Genomic DNA, 26,512 nt, shown 5'->3' with positions numbered 1-26,512 from the left:
TAATTGTTGCCACGTGCGAGTAGTCTCATGGATAGCAATTGGACATTCCAAAGTCTCCTCGGTATGGACCATGGGAGACACTTTGGCGTCTAATTGGGACAGCTTGTCAGTCGTATAACCTGCTTTGACCACTTAAGTACAAAGGTTAATAAATGCTTAGATACTAATAAATGAAGGGGATCTTGAGCATTTAATGTTCCTTATCTAGTTAGTCCAAACGGCTTCATAAAATGACCCCAGTCCTCTTATTTTGGGGCTCCATAGTCCGGGCTCCCACTTACCCCGAAATTCTCTTCGCATATCGAGGTTCAAGCATTTTCTCAATGATTAGGGCTCGTCCTTGGTATCCAATGAATTTTACTATTCATGCTAATTAGACTCATCCACGTAATCACGATGACATCATGATTGGGCCCAGTTAGATCGGGAGAGTGATATCTCCCCAGCAAAAAAGAAAACTAAGTACCTCCTTGGGTGATAGCTATGGCCGTGAGGACTCAATCCCTATAGACATAAATGTTCTACAAATTGGTTTGTAGGAAATTTCATGCAAACCAACTTCTTATAGTAACATGTGCCTCTTGTATAGGAAAAATATATGTTTTTTTTAATTGTATGTGTTTCTCACATGCTTTTTTAATAGTTTAAAGACCACATTTCTGTTCATGTCAATGACCTGAAAGACCTGCACAGTTATGGAGGTCTTCAAATTTTTTTTTTATTAAATGTAATTATATTTTGAAGCTATTTTTGTTATTTATTTAATAATAAAATTGATGGATGACGTGTAATATGAATTTTCCAAATAAATATACAAAGAAATTATAATCATTGCATAAGGTTCTATTATTATAATTATTGTGCATAATAATTATAACCGCGTAGGTTTTGTCTGGTTGCAGCGTTCCACAGAATTAGAAACGATCAAAATGTGCCACTCAACACACTGCCACTGCCCCAATTGAGCTACTTACCATAAACAGCCCCAGGCGAGCCACTTTCCTCCTCCTTATCTCGAACTTCAAGTATATTCTCTCTCCATCCCAGATTTATTTTATATTATCATAAATAATTTAATCAAAAGCAAAAAAAGTAGTTCTGATCGCGTGATGGCGGTTGTTGAAATGGGCTTAAGCTTGTTCCCGAATTGTTTCTTTTTTAGTTTGTGAATTCAGTCTTGGTTTTCCTCTTTTGGGTTCAATTCTGAGGTTTTAGGGCTCTGCCCGATTCTGACTGAATTAGTTCTGATCTCTGTTGTAGCTTTTGTTCAGCAAGACGGTCTGTGAGAGCTGAATCAATAATTGAAGAATGAATCAGCCTAAAGTGAAGCGCCGTGTGGGTAAATACGAGGTGGGAAGAACAATTGGTGAGGGGACGTTCGCCAAAGTGAAATTCGCCAGAAATTCTGAGACTGGGGAACCCGTGGCTCTTAAGATCCTTGACAAAGAGAAGGTTCTCAAACACAAGATGGCTGAGCAGGTCTCTCTAACATTCTTCTTCAGTGCTTGTGAATAGCTCTTTATCTCTAACATTTCTACTCTGTATCTTCATTCATTATTTCGAGAACCTAATTTGGGCTGCAGGATCACTATCTTAAGATATTTTTATTTTATTTTATTTTATTTTTGTTTTATTTTCTTTTTTGTGCTTCTAACTGTCAACATATTATTTCGTGGTGAATACGAAAGGTTATAAATATTTTTTCATTGTATACTTTTACAGATCAAGCGGGAAGTAGCGACAATGAAGTTAATAAAGCATCCGCATGTCGTTCGATTATACGAGGTTCTCTCTCTTTTATTTCATGTTTTGTTCGAATCTTTCACTTCTACTCCAATATTCTTAAATTCTGTACAAAAGAAAAAGTGATTAAGTATGCAGAGATACACTCATTGTTTTTTGAAGATATCAACAGAAATTAATTACGATAATTAACTTAAGTTTTGATATGTGCCTGAGGGTGAGTTTTGACTAAAATCGCCCCCCCCCCCCAACCCACTTTTTTTTCTTCTGTTTTTTAATTTGCGCTTGATCGGTGAGATCTATTTCTTAGTCTTATGCAGTGATATATACAATTGCCTTTGTAGTAGTAAGATCTATAATATCTTTATACTTCTTATTCTTAAGGACAGTTCATTTTACTTTTTATATTGAAGTCGTTAAACATTGTGACTGATAATTTCTGTATAATTGTGCTATAGCTGAAAATTATGATGTTTGTTTTGTATATGTTATCATCCCCTGAGTTTTTTTTTTTTCTTCTTCTTTGGGGGTGGGGGGAATTGAATCAAAACTTTGTAGAGTACTTGTAAGCCGTCTGTGCTGCTTAGAGCCATCAGCAATAAAAGAACTGGAACACAGCAATAAGCTAAATATTACGGGTGTCTCTGTCGTACTCATTACTCATGCTTCTAAAACTGAAAGCTATGGGAAATATTTTTTTTCCCCATATTCTCATCCATGAAGAATGGATCCCAGTCCATTCCCTCTTGCGCCATGTTATGCCAATCAAAGTGAGTGAATAGATTGTCCAGATTGTTGCTGCATCTAGAGAAAAGCAAACACTTTCAAGCATCTTTACTTTGCAAACCACCTCCACTCTCTTTTGACAAGCATCTTTACTGTTTGAGTAATGCTACCAGCATTCGTGCTTTTGTGTCATAATTAACAGTCTGAAGCCATCAAGATTGGACATAAAATTATTCTTTGTCAAAAAAGAGATTCTCTTTTGGGCAAAGCTGAATCTATTTTTTTAACTCTCTCTCTCTCTCTCTCTCTCTCTCTCTCATGTATTTGCCCTTCTCTTACCACATATCTACTGTGCAAAGAGAAAATAGACATTTCAACAGTCTTTTGGGCAATTCTCCTGCAGCAATATTGTGGTCATAGCATAGAATTGGCATGGCACGAGATGGGGGGGCGGTCTGCAGCCAGTCCTCATGTAGACTTAACAGAAATTGCAGTGTGTTGAAGGAACTTATTTTAAAAAAAAAAAATCTGACAAATCCAATTAATTTTAAAAACAGCTCGTTATTTAAATGTTAAGTTCCTTCCCTTATTCTGCACGTATTCTGAATAAATTTATTTATTTTACAGGTAATGGGGAGCAAGACAAAGATATTCATTGTTCTGGAGTTTGTTACCGGGGGAGAACTTTTTGATAAGATTGTGAGTTGTCAAATTTTTTGTTGGTCCACTTCTATACAATAGTTTATCTATCAGTTTTAAGGTGTCCAATACATCCGCTAAAAGAAAAACTACATTAGGCAGTTTCACCATTCCCATTTGCTTAAAATACATGTTACACAATACACATGATACTTGGCTGCTCCCTCATTCCTGCACTTAGATATTTAACTTATCAGTTTGAGCCTTGCTATAATTGGAAAAGATAGTCAATAGTTTCTAATGAAAATGTATTTTGAATGTGAAGGTAAACAATGGACGGATGAGAGAAGATGAAGCACGTAGATATTTCCAGCAGCTTATTAATGCTGTTGATTATTGCCATAGTAGGGGTGTTTATCACAGAGACCTGAAGGTCCATGACCGTTCTAACTCTCTCTGCCAGAATATCAGTTAATCTTGCAGGAAAGATTATTATTATTAATTATTATTATTATTATTATTTTTTTTTAATCTTCTTTCAATTTTATGGATTTTTCTTGCAGCCTGAAAATTTGCTGTTGGATGCTTATGGAAACCTTAAAGTTTCTGATTTTGGATTAAGTGCACTGTCCCAACAAGTCAGGGTAATATGATGCTATGTCTTCTGAACATCTCCTTGGTTATTCATCTTCAGTTATTTGATTGATCTTGTTACTGTTAAGTGTCTTGTCATTTTTATGATCGGCATGGAATAATAGTGTTATCATTAAATGTATATCAATAAGGAAGATAAATGCTAATCTTTCTTGGCTGTGCTATGATAGACGTGGGAACTTTTCAGGATTTTGCTTATCTTACAAGTATATCTCATCCTGAAATTTCTATGATTTTTTTTTTCCCTTTTTAACAAGGAAAAATTGGTTGGATTCAAAGTGGCTAATGCTGATAGGGCATCTCAAGATATACTATCTAAATTTTTTTTGGGCATGTAGCACAATTTGTGTTAAGTAATTAGGAGCAAGTAGGTTTTGATCCATCTGGGGAGGTGGTTGTGTGGGAGCAAAGTAATGAGAATTGGGATGGGAAGGTTGACTTTGGTAAGCTCCATCAACTACGGTGATGCAAGTGTCCACTTGGTATAGGAAAGGCAAGGCTCACGTGTGGTAGCGGGGAATGCTTCTCGAGGGTTCGGGTTTGAGGGTTTTTGGTTTTTGAGGGTTGTGTTTTTTTTTCTTTTTGGTGGGCTGCTTTGACTATTCTTGTGTACTTAGGGGCACCTTACAATTTTTTAATAAAACTTTCTTACTTATAAAAAAAGAACATGTAAAAGCTCTAATAGCAAGCTTATAAAAAATAAAAAAAAAAGATTAAATATTCCGTGATAATCTATGCTCAATGAAAACATTGCATTCATCACCAATTCATACCAATTCACAGAATTATTTAAATTTTAAGGTATTATATCTTGAGATATTAATTTAGATAATATATCCAAATATATTTGGTTAATAAGATCCAAAACGTTTATTGATCTGGTGCATATTCATAATCAATATATAGAGATTATTGTGTGTCAAATAACATCAAAAGTATCGGGTTTAGAAGATAGAATGTGTAATAGTTTTTTGCTTGGAGAACTAATTGAATTGTTGCGGGTGGAAGTAGCATGGCATGTTTTGGAAGAAGTGATATGTTACCAAGCCATCTTAGTTGGGAATAATATGACTGATTGCCTCTACATCTACTTACATTGGTTAGTATTGTGTGGAATAAAGATGCGAGGGTGGCAGATAATTTGGTTGTTCAAAATGGAGTTATTTAGTAGAATGTTATTTTTACGCATCCAGTCAAGGTTTGGGAGATGGAGATGGTACTTTCTTTCTTCGCTCGGCTTTATTCTATTTCGATTTGACATGGAGAGGATGATAGGTTAGTTTGCAGCCTCTCCAAAAGGGGTCTATTTGAAGTGAAGTCTTATTATGAAGTGTTAAATAGGAAAGATGACCCTTCATTTCCTTGGAAGAGTATCTGGCGAGTTAAGGCTCTGGCATGGGTGGCTTTCTTTGTATGGACAACAGCTTTAGGTAAAATTTTGACACATGACAATCTGCGAAAGATGAACGTCGTGGTGATTGAGTGGTGTTGTATGTGTAAAAAGAGCGGGGAGCCCATTGAACATATGCTACTTCATTGCGAAGTTGCTCGCGATCTATGGAGTTACATTCTTACTTTATTTGGGGTTGAGTGGGTTATGCCACGAAGGGTGCTGGAATTGTTGACTAGATGGGGCGCGTCATTTGGGTATGGTCCAGCTAAGGATGTTTGGTGGTTAGTTCCGTTGTGTTTAATGTGGTGTCTTTGGCAATAGCGGAATGCGTGGCATTTTGAAGATGTAGAGACATTGATGTTGGAGCTACGGAAACGTTTGCTTAACATGTTATATATTTGGATAGCGGCTCAACATAGCTTGAGTATTTTTACTTATGCAGATTTTTTAAATTTATTTTCTGTTTGTTCCTATTAGGGGGTACTCTTGTATACTTCCTGTGTATTGGGGTTGCGCTCATCTGCGCTTTATTATTGAATTGACATTACTTATTAAAAAAAAAAAAAAACATTGGTTAGTAAAAAGCCCCAATAAAATAACCACTAAAAGCGAAATGTAAAAAAGGAAAACGTTTAGTTCTAACCCCCCTTTTTAATGATCTATCTTCTTGGAAAAAAAAAGTAGTAGCAAGGAGAGTCCTGGTATTACAAATTGAATATTCTGTGAAATTCATTGTTTTGGCATGCTAAAAAGGTTTCATGGCATACTATTTTTAATATAAATATTGGCAACTTCCAGGGAAATTTGATCTTGTTAATAATTACTCATAAAAAAAAAAGGGGAAATTTGATCATGTTAATAGAGATGTTGAAGTGAAAGATTTGCCTATAGCCACATCAAAGTTATAGGGTAGTGATGAACCATGAAGAAATGAGCATGGGTGTATTGCAATAAGAACCAAAATTCTTTTTTAATTGACGGTTGAAGGGACCGGAATCTAACCCCACAACACACAAGCACAATAAAACAATAATATATATAAATAAATTGCCGCAATAAACAGAATATAAGCAAACCACAAAGTATAAGCACCTAACAATCAACACAATGATTTTGTTTACGATGTGAAAACCCTTTGAGCACCTCAAATGTAAAACTACTCCAGAGCAGCCAAATCTATGAAGTCAATCACTATAAAAGATTCAAGTATAGACAAAGTAAACTTACCACCCCTTTGTAAAATACTCATACTCTGTAGCAAACAAACTATTCACTTGCTTTCTTGCCTCCTCGACAGGCTCCAGCTCCTTACCGGACAATCTTATATATATGATTTCCTTACTGACCCTCCGGTAGACTTCAAGCGGTTGAAGGTTTAATGAAGGTGGTGGTTTAAACAACAAAACTACGAGAGAGGGGAAGCATTAAAGGCTCTCAACAATGGCTCTCTTGGCTCACAAAGGTGAAGTTAGGCTACCTCTCAAAAGGTTCTAAAGCTTAGGCTTCGCGAATGACATATCAAACACCCAATTCTATTTATAGGATGGGAGAAATGAAGCATTTTTATTGCAGGATTTCTTGCGGTGCAGGGCGAATTCAAAAGCGTCAGGACCTTCACTAAGGTTTCATTGCTAATTTCAGTGACAACTCAGCAATGTCTAGACGGTCTTGCTGATGGAGATCTTTGGAAGTCATCTTCCATTGGCAACATCAAGAAGGTCTTGGTGACGGAGTTCTCTGGAGTCTCCTATTTCATCTAGCATCAAGGCGTGCTACTGATGGAGCTCTTGAGTAGGCTATGGAAGTCATCTTCCATGAGTGACGTCAGGACATCTTGCTAACGGTCCTGGTGACGGAGCTCTCGGGTAGGCTTTGGAGGTTTGGAATCACGAAACACTCTCTCAAGTAGGCTCTGGAAGTCATCTTCCATGAGTGACGTCAGGACATCTTGCTAACGGTCCTGGTGACGGAGCTCTCGGGTAGGCTTTGGAGGTTTGGAATCACGAAACACTCTCTCAAGTAGGCTCTGGAAGTCATCTTCCATGAGTGACGGAAGGACATCTTGCTTACTGTCCTGGTGACGGAGCTCTCGGGTAGGCTTTGGAGGTTTGGAATCACGAAACAAGTCAGGACGGTTGGTGACGGTCATGCTAACGGTTTACAATAACTTCAAATTTAAAGCCTAACTTTTTACACCAAAATACTTGGGTGTTAAAAAGTTTACAACCCTAGTTTTAATCACCGAATTGAGCCAATTTCTAAGACCTAACAATGGCCATCCTAGTTGTATTATATCATCTGCATTTTAATTCCTAGTTCAACTTTTCCTCTTTTCAGTGCCACTGTTAACTAGATTTTTAATTTGGCCAAAACCTACAAAAAGAAAATCTAGATATTTTTACATAGTAAATCAATCAAAGATGTAACTAACAAAGGATCAGTATAATCCATTCTAATATGCATGGTTTTTCCATTGGAGGGTTCCAACTTGAGTAAAAAGTATAAATTATTTTTTTATCATCTCATCCAAGTAACCAATTCTTTTATATTAAATGAAACTTCTAGAATAATATAAAAGATAAACTACGTTGGATTCCCATAATTTATTTTTAATTCTGCCACTAGGAATGAATAGGGTTATCATAAATTGGTTTCTTGTCATGCTTGCTTTTGAAACCTGACTAGTATTTTAGCATTTAATTGAAGATTTCATGGGGAAAATAGAGAATTTTGTAAGGTTTCGTTGTACTTGGAAAAAACCCATACTGCTGATCATTCAGTTGTAATTTAGAGAGTTGTAGTATATTTTGGCTGAAGAAGAGATTTATGATGGAGTTATGGAAGCTCTGGAGAAGTTGGGGAAAGAAATTATTTTGTTTTTACACCACCTACTAACTGTGCTTGTATTAGTTACCAAAAAAAGAAATCATACTTCTGTACTTGAGACGTGTTTTGGACCTGTTGGACTAAATTTAGGTCAAATGTTTATTCAGGTCTAAATAATGCATACATTCAAAAGTTTAGTTTGAGAAGGCGACTACATCGATGGAATGGAGTGTGAATTTGTTTAAGTTGGAGGGAGTTAGTAATTAAGAACGTTACATCAACTGTCAAGGAAAACTGTGTCAACAATTATTAACAAGTGAAATTCTTCGCTTTTCCATTGAGTTTTAGTCTTTTTTAGACTCAATTTTTTCCCTGCCTAGGTACATTATGCAATGGAATAGTGTGCTGAATGATAGGTACATTTTAAAATATAAAATCAAAATAAAATACGCAAATGGATATTGAAGAGAAAAGAGAAATAGAGAAGACAAAGATTTGAGGTGGTTAAGCCTTGGATGTTTTGATCCACCGCCCGATAGGGGTACATAGTTTTTATATTGACTGATAGCTGTCTATTTTTTTTTTGGATAAGGTAAGTATAATGTCCAAAGGAAAAACTCTACAAAAGTATAGGGGTAATACCCTAGAACAAGAAAAAAGCAAGAAAAGCAACTTGGTCGCAAGGGGACTTGGGAATCCCTACTCAACTCAACAAAACAACATGGACTGCTAGCTAGTGACTATAATTGTATAAGTTGGTTGGTGAATAATATTTTAATTTGACACCCCTCAAACTTTAGGGGAAAGCTTGAGTTTGAAACTCAAAGCATTGGGGGGAAGATTTATAAAGTGGCTAGCTTGGATGGAGTTGGGCCTGAGTCAATGCAAGATTGCATGGGCCAATCATGAATGCTTAGGCCAGGTTGATAAAGGCATGTTGTACACTTGGCTCATGCAGGATAACGACATGCGTGTACTATGTGATAGCACGCGCAGACTCCTATTGAAGGTGGCTTGTATAGATGCCACAATGGCACATGACAGATTCCTGGCGGTAACATATTCTCGAGTTCGGCAAATCGACAACCTCTAATGCTAGATCTGGTGTTGGTTGTTTGAGAGGAGGCTTGAATTGATCCAAGAGGAAAGAAGAGCAAGTGTAGTTTTTCTTTAGTTTAATTTTTTTTTTGGGGTGATGTTGTGCCATTTTTTTTTTGCCTGTCAGATCTGGGTTCGATAGGGTCAGATTCGGATTGGCGGCCCAAAAAGTAGGGAGGTGTGCACAGATCTGGTTGGACTTGGGTCAGTAGGTTGGGTCCAAATCTGAGTTTGTCGATCTGAAGTGGGCTGGACTAGGCCTGGTTGGGTTAGGCACAAGCTGGTCGAACTCATATCATGGTTGAGTTTGATGTTTGGACCAGAGTGGGCTGGAACTGAAGACTTGGGTCGGGTAAAAAAATGGTTCCCAGGAACAGGTTGAATTGGTTTGACTTAGATCTAGCATGTGTGTGGAAGTGCGTCATTCTCTGGACGCCATGAGTGCTTGACTATCTGATGTGCGCGGGAGCACCCTGCACGTGGTATGTGTAGGTCTTAAGATGTGTAGGAGGTTCTAGTGTGTGGCACGTGTAGCAGCATTGGTGATTAGGGGTGGATGAATTGTATGTAACGATAGCAAAAAAGCAGATGTGGCACATGTAGGCATGTGGGAGGCATGAGATAGCACATGGGAGCCTATGCAGTGGTGTGACACCCTAGAAAGTTAGTCCTATGGAAAGATGAATTGCCCATATAAAGTTGGTGAATTATAAATGAGCATATGAGTGCTAATTCCCACATTGGTTCCTTACTAAGTGAGACTATACTTTATAATTGATTCTAGAGAGTTTCAATTGCAATTTGACTAGTCCTTTTGGAGTAATAGTGCAAATGTAGCAAGCGATTTTTCTAAGTTGTTACAAGTGGTGCTTTCGTGACAACAGATACTGGAATACAGCAGATTGGCAGCCTTTAAGGCTGCATGCAGTTGGTTGTTGAGGTGTCGCATGGATTGTGGATGTGGACAAGGGGTGTGTGGTGATTTTGTAGGCTAATTTTTCTTTGATTTTCCAGAGTGGCACTGTTTTGAGTGTTGATCCAATCATGTAAGGTTGAGAAATGGTTTGAATGATGGCGTGGGCAGAGGCAGGCAAGAGCATGTGTGGGATTACACGGGCAAAAAGAGGCCACAAGAAAGTAGCTTTGGTACCATGGTAATATAAAATAAAAATTAAATAAGCTGAACAATGTTGAGAGAAGAGAGAAATAGAGAAGACAAGGATTTGAGGTGGTTCGAGTTTAGAGGCTTATGCCTACCGTTATAATATCCAATAGGGTTACATCTTTGTTATATTGACTTGATTATTGTATGTGATGCATTTATGTTGTTTATTGTACTATAATATTGTAAGTATAGTACAATGTGGTAGGTGAAAGATATTTTACATCTTTAACAGTACATTATGCAATGGAGAAGTGTGCTGAATAGTTTTCAAAGATAAAGTTCATTGAACAAACGTGAGCTTATTAGAACATGGGCCAGATGATTTTGAAGCTCTTGGATAAGGACTAAGAAGCAAAATTTACACCTTAATACAACAAACAAATTTGATGTGTTGAGATTTTTCCAGGGAGAGAATTGGGGTAATGATGGGGAGGGGCAAGAAGAAGATGGTGCAGGTCCCTCTACTAATCCCATGGCAACCGCAAATGGGGCAACAGAGGAGAATCTTATGCTCTTAAGGGTGAAAATTCATGATATGGAGATAGCTAGGACAAAAACAATTGTGAGAGTATAACCCTATCCTCTAGAGTTGTGAGAGTTTGATTCTTGCTTTCTTGTTTCTTCTCTTTGAGGAAGTAGGTTGCTGAGTGCATTAAGGCGTTTGCCTATTGCGTGTTTGAACGGTGTTGTATATCTTCTTTACCATTCTTTTGGCTAATACAAACATCACCTTATACAAAAAAAAGGGTGATGTATTTAGTGTTGTTAGGTCAAGTGGTCGGTGTTGGATTAACTTGTAATTGATCTGTAAAATAGCTCAGGAAAAAAAAAAACCTGATCTGTGAAATAGAATAATGGTAAGATAATTTTTGGTTGTATTTCCAAGGTTTGCAATTTACTACTCTATTGACTGTATTGCCTCTCTCTCTCTCTCAGGACTTCCATCCATTATAAGAATCTTGCTTTTCTTACTGTGCATTAAATTTTACAGGATGATGGCCTGCTTCACACTACCTGTGGAACACCAAATTATGTTGCTCCTGAGGTTCGGACTGTTTCATATAATGCTTATATTTTTCCACATCATATACCTGTTTTTCCCCCTCTGGTGCTTAGGTCTTTAACAATATACGATCTTGTCATTTAGGTCCTTAACGACAGAGGCTATGATGGGGCAACTGCAGACTTGTGGTCATGTGGAGTGATACTCTTTGTATTGCTTGCAGGTTACTTGCCTTTTGATGATTCTAATCTTATGAACCTGTATAAAAAAGTGAGCATTTTATAAATTCTACTGCATAAATCCTCGTATTGCTCTTCATATTCTACATATTATCCACTTTCTCTGTTTGCAGATTTCGGCTGCTGAATTTACTTGCCCCCCTTGGCTCTCTTTCGGTGCAATGAAATTGATAGCTAGAATCTTGGATCCCAACCCTATGACTGTAAGTAACAATTTTCAGTGGCATTCACTTGATGAGTTTGTGTCCTTTTGTATCTTATAAATATAGACTCAAATCATGTTATAATTTAAGATGCCTAAGTTCTCTCTTACATTTTTTGTCCTAATATTCCCCATTGTTAGGATGCCTTATTTCTCAAGAGATTGAATTATATAGGCTGTCAAGGCATTAGATTTTTCTTTCCAGCTAGTCTAGGTGGTGGTTGCCAGAGTTTTTCTAGGAAAACAACAAATGGATGCCTCAAAGCAAATATTGGCACCTCATAGGGTTTCCTGGAGCTATTGTTGAATCATATGGTTTGATCCAATGAATTGTGTAGCTTGAATCTCTAACAATCTCATCTGTCTGACTGATGGGAGACATACGTGAATGAATTGGTTTAGACTCTCTAGTTCATAATACTTGTTCAGGAGGAATCTTAAACAATTTGATTTATAAGCAACATAAGGTATGGTACAAGGTCACCTGATTATCTAGACATTGGAACTTTATGGATGTAGAATTTCTGATTTATTTCTTGACTACTTCAGGTTTTCTGATTACACTAATCATTTATCAGTATATGCAACCAAGTAAGATGATAAATGAAATTAGGACACATGTTCTGTCATAGTGCCTTACAATTGTAGTTTGTGTACGGTAAAGGACTATACCTTCTGCTGTTTCACTTAATTCTTCTTTCTCCTTGTATTATACTTTATTTCATCCTTTCCTTTTAGTAGGCACAACATTTAGGGATTCAAACCAAGAAATCTGTAAATTAAGGAAGTAATATATTCTACCTGCTTCATCTTCTCTTTCTCTATTTTTTCCTTCTAAAATTCCAAAAGGTATATATATATATATATATATCTTTGGATAGCGTCCCGTCTTTGCCACCTAGGTGTTTCTACTTTTGTAGACTTTCTAAATTTATTAGCTGTTCCTCCCGTTTAGGGGCACTCTTGTATACTTCCCGTGTATTAGGGTTGCGCCCCTCTGCGTTTTTTTATTGAATTTGAAATTACTTATCAAAATATATATATATATTTTGATAAATAAATTGTCTTATTGAAAGTGTAAGGTGCCTCTAAGTATATTGGAAGTATACAAAATGAAACACCTAACTAGGAATAGAAAAACGAATAAGGAAATCAGCAAAGCTAATTGACAGTGGGGACAAAAAAGCCAACGTCCAAAGATACAGTGTATGAAAAAACGAAGTTAAAATATCCTCCATGGAACTCTCCAAATCCTCGAAACACTTAAGATTTCTTTCCTTCTAAACAGGCAAACAAGTCGATAACTCTTCTCGGCCTTCCAGATTTCCACCAACAGGCAAACAAGTTAATAACTCTTCTAGGTAAATCCCAAGACATACCAAAATGAGTAAAAATATTATTCCACAGAGCGGAAGCCACATCACAGTGAGGAAGAATGTGGTCCACAGATTCCCCATCTCTCTTGCACAAGAAACATCTGGTCACAATGATAATATGTCTCTTTTTGAGATTGTCTACAATAAGGATCTTGCCTAGGGCTGCCGACCACGCAAAAAAAAAAAAAAAGCCATCAAAGGAGCCTTAGTCCGCCACACTCTTCCAAGGGAAGCGTCTACCTTCAGAACAAGCCAAGGATCTGAAGGACTTGACCTTGAACATTTCTTTCTTGGAAGAGACCCACCAGAGCCTATTTGCACAATCTCTATTTACCATGACTGAGTGCAACACCTCGAAGAAGGAAGCAAAGACACCCGCTTTCCAATCATGCACCTCTCTAACAAAGCTTACGTTTCACTGAGTAGAACCGCTCAAAACCTCCATATTATCTGCAACTGAGGCATCCTTCACCCGAGCAATACCAAAGAGATCAGGAAAAACTTCTTTCAGAGCCGTATTCTTGCACCACAGATCGTGTCAAAATTTTGTCCTAACCCAATCCCCCACCTCAAATCTAGCAAAACCGGAGAAAGTCTCCCACCATTTCTTGATGTTCTTCCACAACCCCACTCCAAAGGCACCTACAGGGTCAAGGGAGTACCACCCGCCCTACAAATTGCCAAACTTTGAGTCTACCGCAACTCTCCACCAAGCATTTCTCTCAATTCCAAATCGCCATAACCATTTACCTAACAAAGCGCGATTGAACATCAAGAAGTTCCTAATACCCAGCCCCTCTTCTGAAATTGGGATACAAACCTTTGACCAACTCACCAAGTGATATTTGAACTCTTCACCAATCCCACCCCATGGAAAATTCCATTGCAACTTCTCAATGCAAGCAACAACTCTCCCCAGTATAGGGAACATAGACATAATATGTAGGTAAATTGGCGAGGGTACTCTTAATAAGGGTAACTCTACCACCCTTGGAGAGGTATAATCTTTTCTAACTGGCCAGTTGATGCTCTATCTTCTCGATAACCCCGTCCCAAATATGAGTCGACTTATAGGAAGCCCCCAAAGAAAGACCAAGATACTTTACTGGCAAGGAAGCAACCCCACACCCTATTATGCTGGCTAACCTTCCCACTTAATCTACATTCCCCACTGGAATTAAATTTGACTTGGCCAAAAAAGGCATCATAACAATATGTGAAAGGTTGGTTGGTTTTTTTTCTTTTTTCTTTTTCTTTTTTTTTTTTTTTTTGCCCTTTTTGTTTGTTTGGTTGTTTCTCTCTTTCTCTCTCTCTCTCTCTCTCTCTCTCTCTCTCTCTCTCTCTCTCATATTTGAAACTTATAAGAATTCTAGGTAGTGACCATGCATTGCCTCAGCCAAACCCTTGCTCCAATTGCATAATGCATGACTTCGGTTCTTTGACTATATTGTATTTCCAAAGTGATGTTTGCTTCTGTGGTATACTTTATATGGAGAGAAAGGAATGTGAGGATCCATAACCATCAGTCTTGACATGTGTGCAATGTAATTCAGGATATTGTGTTGTGTGAGGGATAAAAATAAAGATTAGCAAATATGGATAGCTGATTTTGCTTTGCAGATTCTCTCTTTTCTTTCCTTCTTTTATTTTTTTTATTTTTGAAAAATTTAAAAATTACCATTCATCCAAATCTATTAAATGTATTTTTTTTTTTTAAACCATCTTTCACCACTAGCTAGATATATGATCTGTCTCTGATTTACTGCAATCTATGGCAGCGGATTACCATACCTGAAATTTTGGAGGATGAATGGTTTAAGAAAGACCATAAGCCCCCCGTGTTCGAAGAAAAGGAGGATACAAATTTGGATGATGTAGAAGCTGTCTTTAAAGATTCCGAAGTATGCTCCAGATGAGTGTTACTGAAGTATTGTTGTTGTTCATAAGTATTTGTCTTACAAAATGTTTGTTTTTGGTATTATAACAGGAGCACCATGTGACTGAGAAGAAGGAAGAACAGCCAGTAGCTATGAATGCATTTGAGCTAATTTCAATGTCAAAAGGGCTAAACCTTGCAAATTTGTTTGATATAGAACAGGTTCATATATTGAAAGGCTTTCTTTCTGTATTGCCATGAAATTAATATCTTCCTTTATGTGATGATCGTCTACTGGTTTTCTCCTGCATTGGGGGAAATTGGTGGTTTATGAAAAATATATTCTTTTTTCCTTTATGTGATGATCATCTGCTGGTTTTCTCCTGCATTGGGGGAAATTGGTGGTTTATGAAAAATAGATTCTTTTTTTCTTTGATAAGTGTGATAAACATTTAGTGTATGCAGAATGACTATTCCATTAGGAAAATGAATAGCTTTTATTAGAAATGGAAGAAGGTAGAATGTAATAGCCTTGGAATAGCGATTCTCATGGTTCATGAGGATAGTTATTCCTCAATTTAAGGAATAGTCATTCCCATGGGAATGGCTATTCCAAGTGTTAAGAGTATATGATAAAGATATCCTTATCATATACTCAAATACCAAGGTTATTCTATTCTACATTCTTTCATTACTAATAAAAGCTATTCATTTTTCCTAGTGGAATAGCCATTTCGTGTACCAAACGTACCTTTAGTTGTATATGTTCTATTCATTTAGTCTTGTTTACTGGGCCTAGTAATACTTAAAGGAGGATCACTTCACAAAACAAATTGGGAAGGGAATCTAAAATATTTGGCGAAAGGGATTTGTCACAGACAATGAAGTGAGCTAAAATGGTTCACTAGATCTAGACACTAATCTGTCTTAAATATTCATAAAAAATCTTGGTGATTGGTGGATTTTCATTTGGTTTGGCTCAATATTCGTCTCTAAATTCATATCAATTATGTATTTGGCATTTTTGTTATATTTATGTTAGGAGTTTTGGAAATCTTGTGGAGAAACACTGCTATGATTCAATATGTGATCCTGGGAATGCATTATCCGTGGAAATTACCAATTTTGAAAATATCAAGCCTTTTTTTCATCTAGAAAGTTGTTTATCTGTGATGTTATATATTGGAATATAGACCGAAGGAGGTTTCTAGTTGATACAGATAACTGTTTCCTTGGGAAGCAGACCATGTATCTGGTTATGGGGCAATAATTTAGATATCGCTAAAGTTTTAATAAAAATATTGTGGTGTATTGATGTTGGTGTTTCGGCACGATGTCATTGGATGCAGGGATTTAAGAGAGAAACAAGGTTCACATCCAAATGTCCTGCCAATGAGATCATCAATAAGATTGAAGAAGCTGCGAAGCCTCTTGGTTTTGACGTACACAAGAAAAACTACAAGGTGAGAAAATGCAGTCATTATATTGTGCTACTTCTATTTTTTCAGTTAATTTGTTTTATGATATTCTTTTTGGGTGACACTTATGGGTATCTTACTAAATCCCTTAGATGAGGCTTGAAAATATGAAAGCCGGAAGAAAGGGAAACCTTAATGTTGCCACAGAGGTACATGACAATCAAGTTGTATTGGTACTTTTGAGCTGGAATTATTATACATTCTATACTATTTTTACATATTCTTTTATTTTAATCAGATATTTCAAGTGGCTCCTTCACTTCATATGGTTGAAGTGCGGAAAGCGAAAGGGGACACTTTGGAGTTTCATAAGGTCTGTTATCTTCTTTTGCTTTCCATTTATCTATCATATTTCCATCTACCACTTTTCTTTTTGTTTCCTGATTGGTAAGTAACTTACTCACTCCACGGGGTTGAAGCCAAGATTTCAACCACCTCCCTATTCTTATGGAGAGTGGAAATGCCATTTGGCCCAAAGGCAATTGGCGTTTTTCATTTCTCCTACCTTCTAGGGGAGGGTTATATACCCGTAAGGATATTATTCCGTTAGCATATTACTCCGAAGCTGAAAAAATGGTGGTTCTCATTAGTTTTAGGGCTGTCAATAAGTGACATTAAGACATTAATTTATCCTGGTGAGGGCCAATTTTTGTCATCCTAATGCTGGTTTGCAAAACAGTCATATATATGGCCGCAGCTCTATTGTTAAAGTCTAGAGGCCTTTCACATACTTCAATCACTGATTTTTATTTTTATTTTTTATTCTCCCCTCTCTGCAGTTTTATAAAAACCTATCAATCTGCCTGGAGGATGTTGTTTGGAAAACTGAGGAAGACATGCAAGAAATGAAGTAAAATTCCAGTGTCCACTTTAAAGTGTTGTATCCATAATGATTTATGTTCATGCTACCTTGCAAAAGGTTCTATTGTTCTATGTGTCCATTCTTTTCTTTCTTTTCTTTCCTTTTTTTTTTTTTTTTTTTTTTTTTTTGTTGGTATCCATAGATTAGATAGACATGGCTTTACCGATTGTTTTCCATGTTATGATTGTTGTAAAGCATGGACAGTTCCCATAGAGTTGCAATGTTTGTCTTTACACTTAAAAACAGATGAATCCTCATTTGATATGATAAAGAAATTGTGTATTGTTTTGTCTTTACACTAAAAAGAAACAAATTATAAGCAAAAGCACTACAACAAAACATGGAGTAACTAATGACTAAAGATTTCCTCAGCGACTCTCCATGACCTTTGAAGCTATTTATTCTCTTGATATGTGTTATGAGTAGGGCTCTAATCAAGTCAAGCATTAGCTCTTCAAGCTCGGTTCGAAAAGAATGTACTTTCGTCCGGGCTTGAATAGAGCTTAAGGAACATGTTCGAGCTTGGCTCAATACTAATCAAACAAGTTTGAGCTCGCCTCAAGATTGGCTCGTTTGATTAAAACAAGCTACGCTCTATACTATATATGTTCATAATGACAAATAGTACAACGACAAGGAATTGACTAATTGACCAATCTTGGGCCAAACCCACTAAAATTAACTTCAATCTACTAAACTCATCCGACCTAAGAAGGATAGTTGATTTGGAGCTCAGCTGTCTGCCCCACCACCAACAACGAAAGAGAGATTGATTGGGTCGTTTTTGTTAAAATTCTTTATTAAATCTGAACCGTCCCTTTTTTAACAGGAGATCTTGATCTTCTTTTTACACTACCTAAAGCTAGATCCTTCTATTTATCGTTAAAAATCCAACTACATAACTACAAGACACCCATATTGCGACTGAAAATTGAGTTCAACAAATCACATTCCCATTATATTAAATCAGATCTATTAATTAAAGTGATAACAAGATTTCAAGCATGCCCATTGTCATCATCGACACCTCCTTGTCCTCCTCTTAACGTGTTAAGGAAGAAAGAGGATCAAAACTATAATCATTTTTTTCTTCTTCCTTTAGTTTTCTCCTTTCCAAAACATAAAGGACTCACAAACCGCTCAAACCTATTTTCATTTTTATGTCACATCAGAGCACTTTCAATAAATAAATTAAAAAAAAAAAAAAAAAAAAAAAAAAAAAAAAACCCTATAAAAAGCATTAACAAACGGAGTTGTATGTCTAGCGGGAGTGAGACAAATGCTTAACCCTATGATGGTCGGGCGTAGCTTTGGTGGTCCTGGGAACAACATTTGATGTGGGGAGCAGTTGTAAGGCGGCTAGAACATCAACCATGGGAAGCCTGTTCTTGGGATCTGTGTGAAGGCATTGTAAAGCAAGTGCAGCTGCAGCCTGTGCTCCTTTCTTGGAGTACTGACCGCCCAACCTCGTATCCATAATCCTCAACACTCGTCTGCTGTCACCCAAAAATGGTTTTGCCCAATCCACCAGGGTTTCCTCCACAAACCCAACTTTATCATCACCCATGGCCCGTCTTCCTGATAATAACTCTAATAGCACCACGCCGAAGCTGTACACATCACTCTTTGGTGTCAAGTGACCTGTTTCGTTTACCACTTTATCAAATCCCTTTCTCAATAAATAAATAAAAAAAAAAAAACAAAAAAAAACAACAACATCAACAAAAAAAATATATATATAGAGAAGACTCTGTATACCACCTTTTATCATATGATTCAAATGCTTTCTTTTCATCTTATTTTTAACCAATACATATAAATAAAGCTGAAAAGGCAACTAAACAAACTAGGTCTACTTAGCCTCCCTCTCATATCTACTGCGCAAAGAGAAAATAGACATTTCAACAGTGTCTTTTGGGCAATTCTCCTGCAGAATGGAGGTTTGGATAAGTTTCCTAAAGCTTTTACAAACCACTAGATGGGCAAATTTTCTAAAACTGTATTAAGTGCACAAGCAGAAAAAGGATGAATAGAAAGTGATGCTTTGTGCAGTCTATATAAGAAAAAAAGATAATATATAGAGGCAGGTGAGGCTTGGAAAATACAGCTAGTTAGCTGGTTCCTTCAAACTACACATTGATAACTGCCTGAGAAAATATTTGAGTATTCTAATCCTGAGGTTACAGGGGGTTAGAGCAGCCGCTTTACCACTTCTCTTCTGAGTGGAGAAAGTATTACTGGAATTAAATCTAAAATGAAGGAAAATCTTTGCAAAAAACGGGAGACGTTTAGATCATGGTTGGGCTTGCAGTTCATATTAGAAACATGTACTTTATTCTTTAACTGAAGCATCTTTTGAAGATACCAGTGGGGGCAGACTATGCTCTACCCCAGAAATCAATAAACATTAGGCTCTGGTACCCCTCTTCACTTCGTTTGCCTCTTCTCAATAAGGTAGTATTCACCCAAAATAAAACAAACAAACAAAATGAACACTATGCAGTTGTTCAGCATAGCTGTGGCATGGGATCTGCTATGTGATTGGTTTTATTTCCTGGTTTCTTTCTGCTTTTGTTCTTCCTGGTTTGCAAGAGTGTAAAAAAAAAATAAAAAAATAAAAAATCTCTCTCTCTCTCTCTCTCTCCAAAATATAACCTATTGATAACGTCAAACCAATTGAACAATTAACAGAAAGGTAAAGTCTACCTGTAGCTACATATTCAGGGGCAGCATATCCCTGAGTTCCCACTACTCTGGTTGAAACATGAGTATTATCTCCAGTTGGCCCATCCCTTGCTAAGCCAAAATCTGAAAGCTTTGCATTGAAATCCTACAAAATACTTAAAGCTAATCAGTAAGGCATAAGAACTTACTATGCAGATATAGTAGTTGCACTTACGATCTGCAAATTAAAACTTTCAACATTTCAGCATACCGAATCGAGTAGAATGTTGGAAGCCTTTAGATCACGGTAGATTACATTGGCATCTAAACTGTGTAAGAAGGACAGCCCTCGTGCAACACCAATGGCAATATTCATTCGTGTAGCCCAATCAATAGGTTGAACACCTTCTGCAAAACAAGAAAACAAAGTCCCCAGTGTTCTTAATTAAGAAAAAATTACAGCTTAGTTCAAAAGATCCCATTCTAGACAGAGCATATGACTTTGATTAATGGAGCTTTTCTCAGAAAAAGGAACCACACTGCAGAAGAAGAGGAAGAAGTAAAATTGTGTAATGTTACAATTAATATTAAATGATTAAATTCTTATTATGTTAAGTTTTTGAGACAATTGATAATTTAACATTATATCAAAGTAATGTTTCTGAGTTCGAACCATAGTTCCCATAATTTATGAAAAATACTAGAGGTGCCAAATCTTTTTAACAATAGATGGGTACCAAAATGATGTGAAGCTTATTCATTGAAAACTGTAGCATTTCTTTTTATTAATTGTTTTGATATTCTCCAATGAATAAACTCTACATCATCTTGGTACTCATCTCTTAGTAAAATTTGGTATTCCTAGCATTTCTCATAATTTATCTCTAATTTCAATTAAATATTCTACATGTTATGTCTCACTTGTTGAGAGAGAGTTTGAGCCTACACGTGAGAGAGTATTAGAATATTAAGTAAATTATTCAATTCACCTTTTTACTATCATTTTAAGCTTTTGGAAAAACTGGTGATTTAAAATATATCAAAAGAGAAAACAAAGAAAAAAACAATAATGCAACTCTGAAACAAATTAAGATTACATTATTTCCATTGCCCTAAAGGTTCCTTGACTAGAAAGATATTCAGGACATGTTTGGACCTATTCTTAACAACACTTCTCTAGGAATATAATAAAACAAAAAATGGCATGAAAGCTTGTCTAGAAAGCATTTCCCAAAACTTTTCAGGGTTTTCTAGGAACATCGAAAAATGTTCTGTCCTTAGTTTTTTGCCTTCAGCTACAGAGGGAAAAATAATTTGAAACAGCATGTCCCTTACAATTCTTGCCACTTTAACATGTTCTTGAGGAAACCTTTTTCTGAAAACAGATCCAACTATGCCTTAATTTTAATTTCTGAGCTCTAATAGTAATGAAAAAAGTTTATTTTGCCTCACTAGAAGACATACCAACATAAATACCATACCTGTTTGAAAACCCCCTTTCCCTTTGGTTGTATGAAGAACAAGAGGTTTTGTACATTCAAAGAAGAAGAGGAAAAGAAAGAAGAAAGGAAGTAAACACGGTCTTATTCCTTCATACATCTACCATACAGCATCTACATGAGTTTAAATAGAAAAGTAATACTAATTATTATGGAAATGTAGTCAATGTGGATTACAATAGGAGAATAAAATCAGATCAGAAATTAACTGAGCTTCCTTCTTCAACACTCCCCCATAAGCCGACGCAAAGATGTCTCACATGCCTTGCTTGCATAAGGCTGAATGAAGAACACTACAGGACACTCCCTTCGCCAAAATATCATCAATTTGTTTTCCCGTCTTCACATAAGGCGTACAAATTAATCCTTGGTAAAATGTCTATCAATTTCAATATGTTTGGTTTGATCATGTTGAATTGGACTATGAGCAATATTAATCGCAGCCTTGTTGTCGCAATATAATTTCCTAGGGTCCTTATAATCATATTCAAGTTCTTTCAGTACAATCTTTAACTACAATAATTCACATATCCCGTGGGACGTGGCTCAAAATTCAGCTTCTACACTAGATCTAGCAAGCATTGAATGTTTCTTACTATGTCAGGTAACTAGATTTCCTCCCACAAAAATGCAATATCCAAAAGTGGGTCTCCGATCCATGATTGACCCAACCCAATCTGCATTTGTATAAGATCCTATTTTTCAGGAGATCACGTCGGGCAAACAACCCTTTACTTGGTGAAGATTTCAAATATCAAAGTACTCAACAAACTGCTTCCATATGAGACCTTCGAGGTGAATGCATAAAATGGCTCACTACACTAACTACATAGGCAATGTTTGGATGAGTGTGAGACAAATCCATTATCCTACCATCTAATTGTAGGTAACTGCCTTTATCCATTAGAGAACTCTCATCACTTTCCTTTAACTTTTTATTTTGCTCAACTAACTTGTTGAATGCCTTGCATCCAAGCATTCTTGTTTCATTTAGTAGATCAAGAACATATTTTTGTTGAGAGACGAATATCCCATATCTTGATCTAGCTACCTCGATGCCAAGAAAATATTTCAAACTTCCCAAGTCTTTTATTTCAAACTCATCAGAGAGATATTTCCTTAACTTCTGTATTTCTTCATCATCATTCCCGGTCAGTAAGAGATTAGACCGCATAGCTTCCTCGCCATCATACAATTCTCCTTCATGCAAAAACACCGATTGAGAATGAAGAGATTCAATCGACACAGGTGCACTGGTGGCACAGATGCGCTGGCAGCACAAACTTGAACGTAAATCTTCAGATTTTCCTGAAGAATTTCGAACAAGGGTCTGCTATGGCGACAAGCACAGGTCCGAGTGGCATAGACGCGGAAAAAGAAAACCAAACTTTCTTGATTTTTCTAGAAACCATGCTCTGATACCAAGTTGAAAGAAGAAGAAGAAAGAAGAAAGGAAAAACTGTCCTATTCCTTGATACATCAACAATACGGCATCTACATGAGTTTAATAGAAAAGTAATAAAAATTATTATGGAAATGTAGTTAATGCATATTACAATTAGAGAATGAAATCAGATCAGAAATTAACAAATTTTTCTTCTTCAATCTTGTATTGCTAGATATCTATATTGATAATTTTGTTGCAAGATGAGAAAAGTATATTATTATTTAGATATATCTTCACAGAAGATAAGAGTAAAGATGGTGGAACTAGCCAGAATTCCGATTTAAATACATCACATCAGAGAAGTTCCTCAGTCAACTAAAAGCAGTTTTCTGATTGAAAGAGTGCCTTCACAATTTTTTCCATGCCTAGTCGGTAATATTATGTAATAGAAGAATGACTGGTCCAACCCTATATTATGCTGTTTGGTTTGTCAATGATTTCTTCTTGCTCCTATTTCCCACTAATGATTTCTCTTTTATAGTCTCCCAAGGAAAAGGTCTAGCTACCACTTGCTATAATCAGGTGATTAGTTTTACCTTATGGAAGTTCACTATGGATTCAGAAAATTGTAGGTAGAAATTTGTTAAATGCATAGGAAGCAAACAGCCACAGTCCATATCAAAATGGAGGAAAACATATTGGCAGTGGGAGCTCATATCAGTTAATTGAACATTCTATCTCTTCTTTCCAGGTTTCAATCAACATGTTCTTTATGATAACAACTGGCCACCCATATTGCAACTGATATTGATTTTAACATGCAGTTATTTTTTTATTTTTTTTTATTTTTCTATTTTTTGATATACATGGAGTTACTATATATGTATGAACAATCTCTCAACCATCTTCTTCTGCAACAGATATTAATGGGATGGAAAAAATCGATAAAAAGAACAACATAAACAATCACACAAGCACACATATTTCACTTGTTTATGCTTATAAAAAAGAAGAGCTCATAGAGTCTCAGACGTCAATCCTAATCCAACAGTGGACTATCCCTGTATCCCAATTGAAATGACCATTATATCTAGGTTCAAACATATGAGAAACCTAACTAGAATTTTAACATGCCAAATGTATCTCCTCACAACATGGGCTTGGACCCTATAAAGTTCTAATTCAGGTCTCTCAAAATTTTGGTCTAGGGCGCTACCTCAAAACTGAAAAGGCATTGCCCAGCATAGGCCAAGGCAGAGACACACATTAAAGGGATGGAGTAGCAGAAATAGAATTGAGATATCACCATAACATCTTCACAAAGGGACAGGCACATGAAATTGCATCTCTGATATCATCACGTATTTCTCATTGAGAAGGGTATTTCATTAATACCTGAGAATGTATATAAATTTATCCCAATGAATAGGAAGCTATTTACACTATTGATGCAGCACCATAAGCTATTTACACTATTGAATAGGAAGCTATATAAAACTTTTAGTGAGGTGGAATGTACTTACTTCTAAATAAATGATTCTCCAAGCTTCCTTTTGGCATAAATTCATACACAAGGAGCCTATTCTCAGATTCCGAGCAATAACCAATGAGTTTCACAAGATTTTCATGGTGCAGCTGACTTAGATAATTAACTTCTGCCTGCCAAGTTGAAAGGTCCAAAACAGACTAAAGAGTTAAGGTTTGGTAAGGCCCAAAGATGAAGAAAAAAGCTTATTATTACAGTCCACATTGCACATACAAGCCATTCCTTGTGGCCTTGAAAGCTTTCTGGCTTGAGACGCTTTATTGCCACTACTATCCCAGTTCCTGGTTTAGTGGGAGCTAAAGTGTTCCCATCAATCCATCCTTTGAAGACGCACCCAAAGCCTCCCTCTCCAAGTAAGCTTTCTGAGCGGAAATTCTTGGTGGCATTCTTGAGATCATTGTAGCTAAAGGACTTGAGCTTGTTGGAAAGAGATGCATCACCATTGGATGTTATAGAAGATGGGTTCAAACTTCCCAAAGTTGCTTGCTCGCTGGAAGTTTTGGAATCCTGCTTTGCCTTACAATCAGGCTTTGTACTTTCTGAGTGGGGGAGAAGAAAATCAAGTTAAAGGCAGCAAAAAAATACCTTCAAATATTATTCCGTAATACCCAGAAGCTTACATTACAAATAAAATAATGAAATAACTACATCATGCTAAATAAACATGGACTTAAGATGGACACTGAAATCTCAGGTTACATCAACTTCCAGAAACAGTTTTACTTGATGATATAGCAGTGAAAATCCCCCTCTAACTCAGCATTTGTAAAAAAGAAAAGAAAAGAAAAGCAAATCCCGGGTTGATTTTCCCTGCCTCCTAATCCCATCTGTACGACAATCAGATAGCAGTCTACTAAGGCTCATACCCTCAAGACGCTGGATAATCAATCACTATTTCATCCAACTATAGAAAGAAGAGAAGTAAACTAGAACTAGAATCACTATAGCATCCATACATTAAAATATATATATATATATATATATATATATATATATATATATATATATATATATATATATATAAAGTTTATTAGAGACGAGACTACAATTTTCCTCTCTCACAAGTGGGAGCAGATAAAAACAGATCCAAATAGAGATAGATAGAGCGAAAGAAGAAATGGGTAACGAAAAAGGAAGGGCTCACCAGGAAAATTGGTAGAAGAAGCATGGGCACACTTGGCAGGTTTTTGGAAGCAGTTCCCCATAGCTGATCCTATCAGACGCCAACTCCCGCGGAAGAATGAAGGACATGGATTTGGGTCCGTGGGATAAGCTGCAAGAAGGAAAGGACCAAGAAGCAGCAACCCTGTCCATTTCATAGACGCATGCCATTATGATAGCAGCAGCAGCAGCTTCTTCTTAGTCAAATGCAAGAAAATCCTTTTCTCCAGTTGAATCAACAAAGCCACGGTCAAAAGGCCGCTCCAAAATCAATAAAATAAAAAATAAATCAATAAATACTATTAACAATATTCTAACACAATTATCACTTTTAAACATTTTTATGGGCATACGAAGTAACGAACGTTTTACATTACTATTTAAATCTATATGTAAAATTAAATAATTTAATTATTATTATATGTAAGTTTAAATAAATTAAAATTTTTTTTGTTATACAATTGATGATTATTAATCATAGAGAATCATTATCTTATAAAGTAATCAAAATTTAAATTACTCAAAATATATATATATATATATATATATATATATATATATATATATATATATATATATATATATATAGTGAGATATGACTTTTGAGATAATAATAAAAAAAACCCAACATAACTTAAAGATTTTAAACTTATCAAATTCATAACAACATTATTTTAGTAAATTTAATTAAATACATATAATATATATTATATATATAAAAGTAAATAAATAAATAACTGCATCTCTATATTTTAAAATTGATATTCTATCCGTATTTATCATTAAATTTGTTAGATTTAAAAATAGGGATAATTACACCGTTGGTCCCTGTGGTATGCCATAATTATTTTTCACTCCTTATGGTTTAAAAAGTGCATAGTAAGTCCCTGGAATATGCAATAATTACGTTTTACTCCCTGGGTCGATTTTCCGTCAACCATTTTGACGGAATCTGTTAGCCCTACACATCAACGC

General features: G+C 36.1%; 2 protein-coding genes and 1 long non-coding RNA gene across 3 annotated transcripts; 2 read left to right on the top strand and 1 right to left on the bottom strand.

Moving 5' to 3' along the window:
• The first annotated feature begins 875 nt into the window (after positions 1 to 875).
• On the top strand, positions 876 to 17,563 carry LOC133877407 (CBL-interacting serine/threonine-protein kinase 3). The gene is made up of 15 exons (XM_062315691.1): positions 876 to 1,025; positions 1,261 to 1,479; positions 1,723 to 1,785; positions 3,097 to 3,168; positions 3,434 to 3,541; positions 3,672 to 3,752; positions 11,236 to 11,289; positions 11,392 to 11,517; positions 11,600 to 11,689; positions 14,843 to 14,965; positions 15,052 to 15,162; positions 16,290 to 16,403; positions 16,511 to 16,567; positions 16,657 to 16,731; positions 17,198 to 17,563. Exons 2-15 carry the CDS (start codon positions 1,309 to 1,311, stop codon positions 17,270 to 17,272), a joined length of 1,320 nt encoding a protein of 439 aa, XP_062171675.1. The 5' UTR covers positions 876 to 1,025; positions 1,261 to 1,308; the 3' UTR covers positions 17,273 to 17,563.
• LOC133877410 (uncharacterized) lies at positions 3,774 to 8,598 on the top strand. Its single transcript, XR_009901737.1, has 2 exons — positions 3,774 to 6,617; positions 6,728 to 8,598. It is a non-coding gene; the product is annotated as an uncharacterized LOC133877410 (long non-coding RNA).
• Positions 17,564 to 18,211: 648 nt separating the features above from the next.
• LOC133877408 (probable serine/threonine-protein kinase PBL18) lies at positions 18,212 to 25,734 on the bottom strand. Its single transcript, XM_062315692.1, has 6 exons — positions 25,521 to 25,734; positions 24,590 to 24,915; positions 24,354 to 24,489; positions 20,216 to 20,352; positions 19,987 to 20,110; positions 18,212 to 18,921 (listed from the first exon to the last, which is right to left on the bottom strand). The coding sequence occupies exons 1-6, from the start codon at positions 25,693 to 25,695 to the stop codon at positions 18,542 to 18,544; spliced, it is 1,278 nt and encodes a 425-aa protein (XP_062171676.1). The 5' UTR covers positions 25,696 to 25,734; the 3' UTR covers positions 18,212 to 18,541.
• Positions 25,735 to 26,512: the final 778 nt, after the last annotated feature.

This window comes from Alnus glutinosa, chromosome 9, assembly GCF_958979055.1.
Source record: "Alnus glutinosa chromosome 9, dhAlnGlut1.1, whole genome shotgun sequence".
In the NCBI taxonomy this organism is placed as follows: domain Eukaryota; kingdom Viridiplantae; phylum Streptophyta; class Magnoliopsida; order Fagales; family Betulaceae; genus Alnus; species Alnus glutinosa.
The sequence above is the reverse complement of the archived record's forward strand: the minus strand, read 5'-3'. Positions and strand labels throughout refer to the sequence as shown.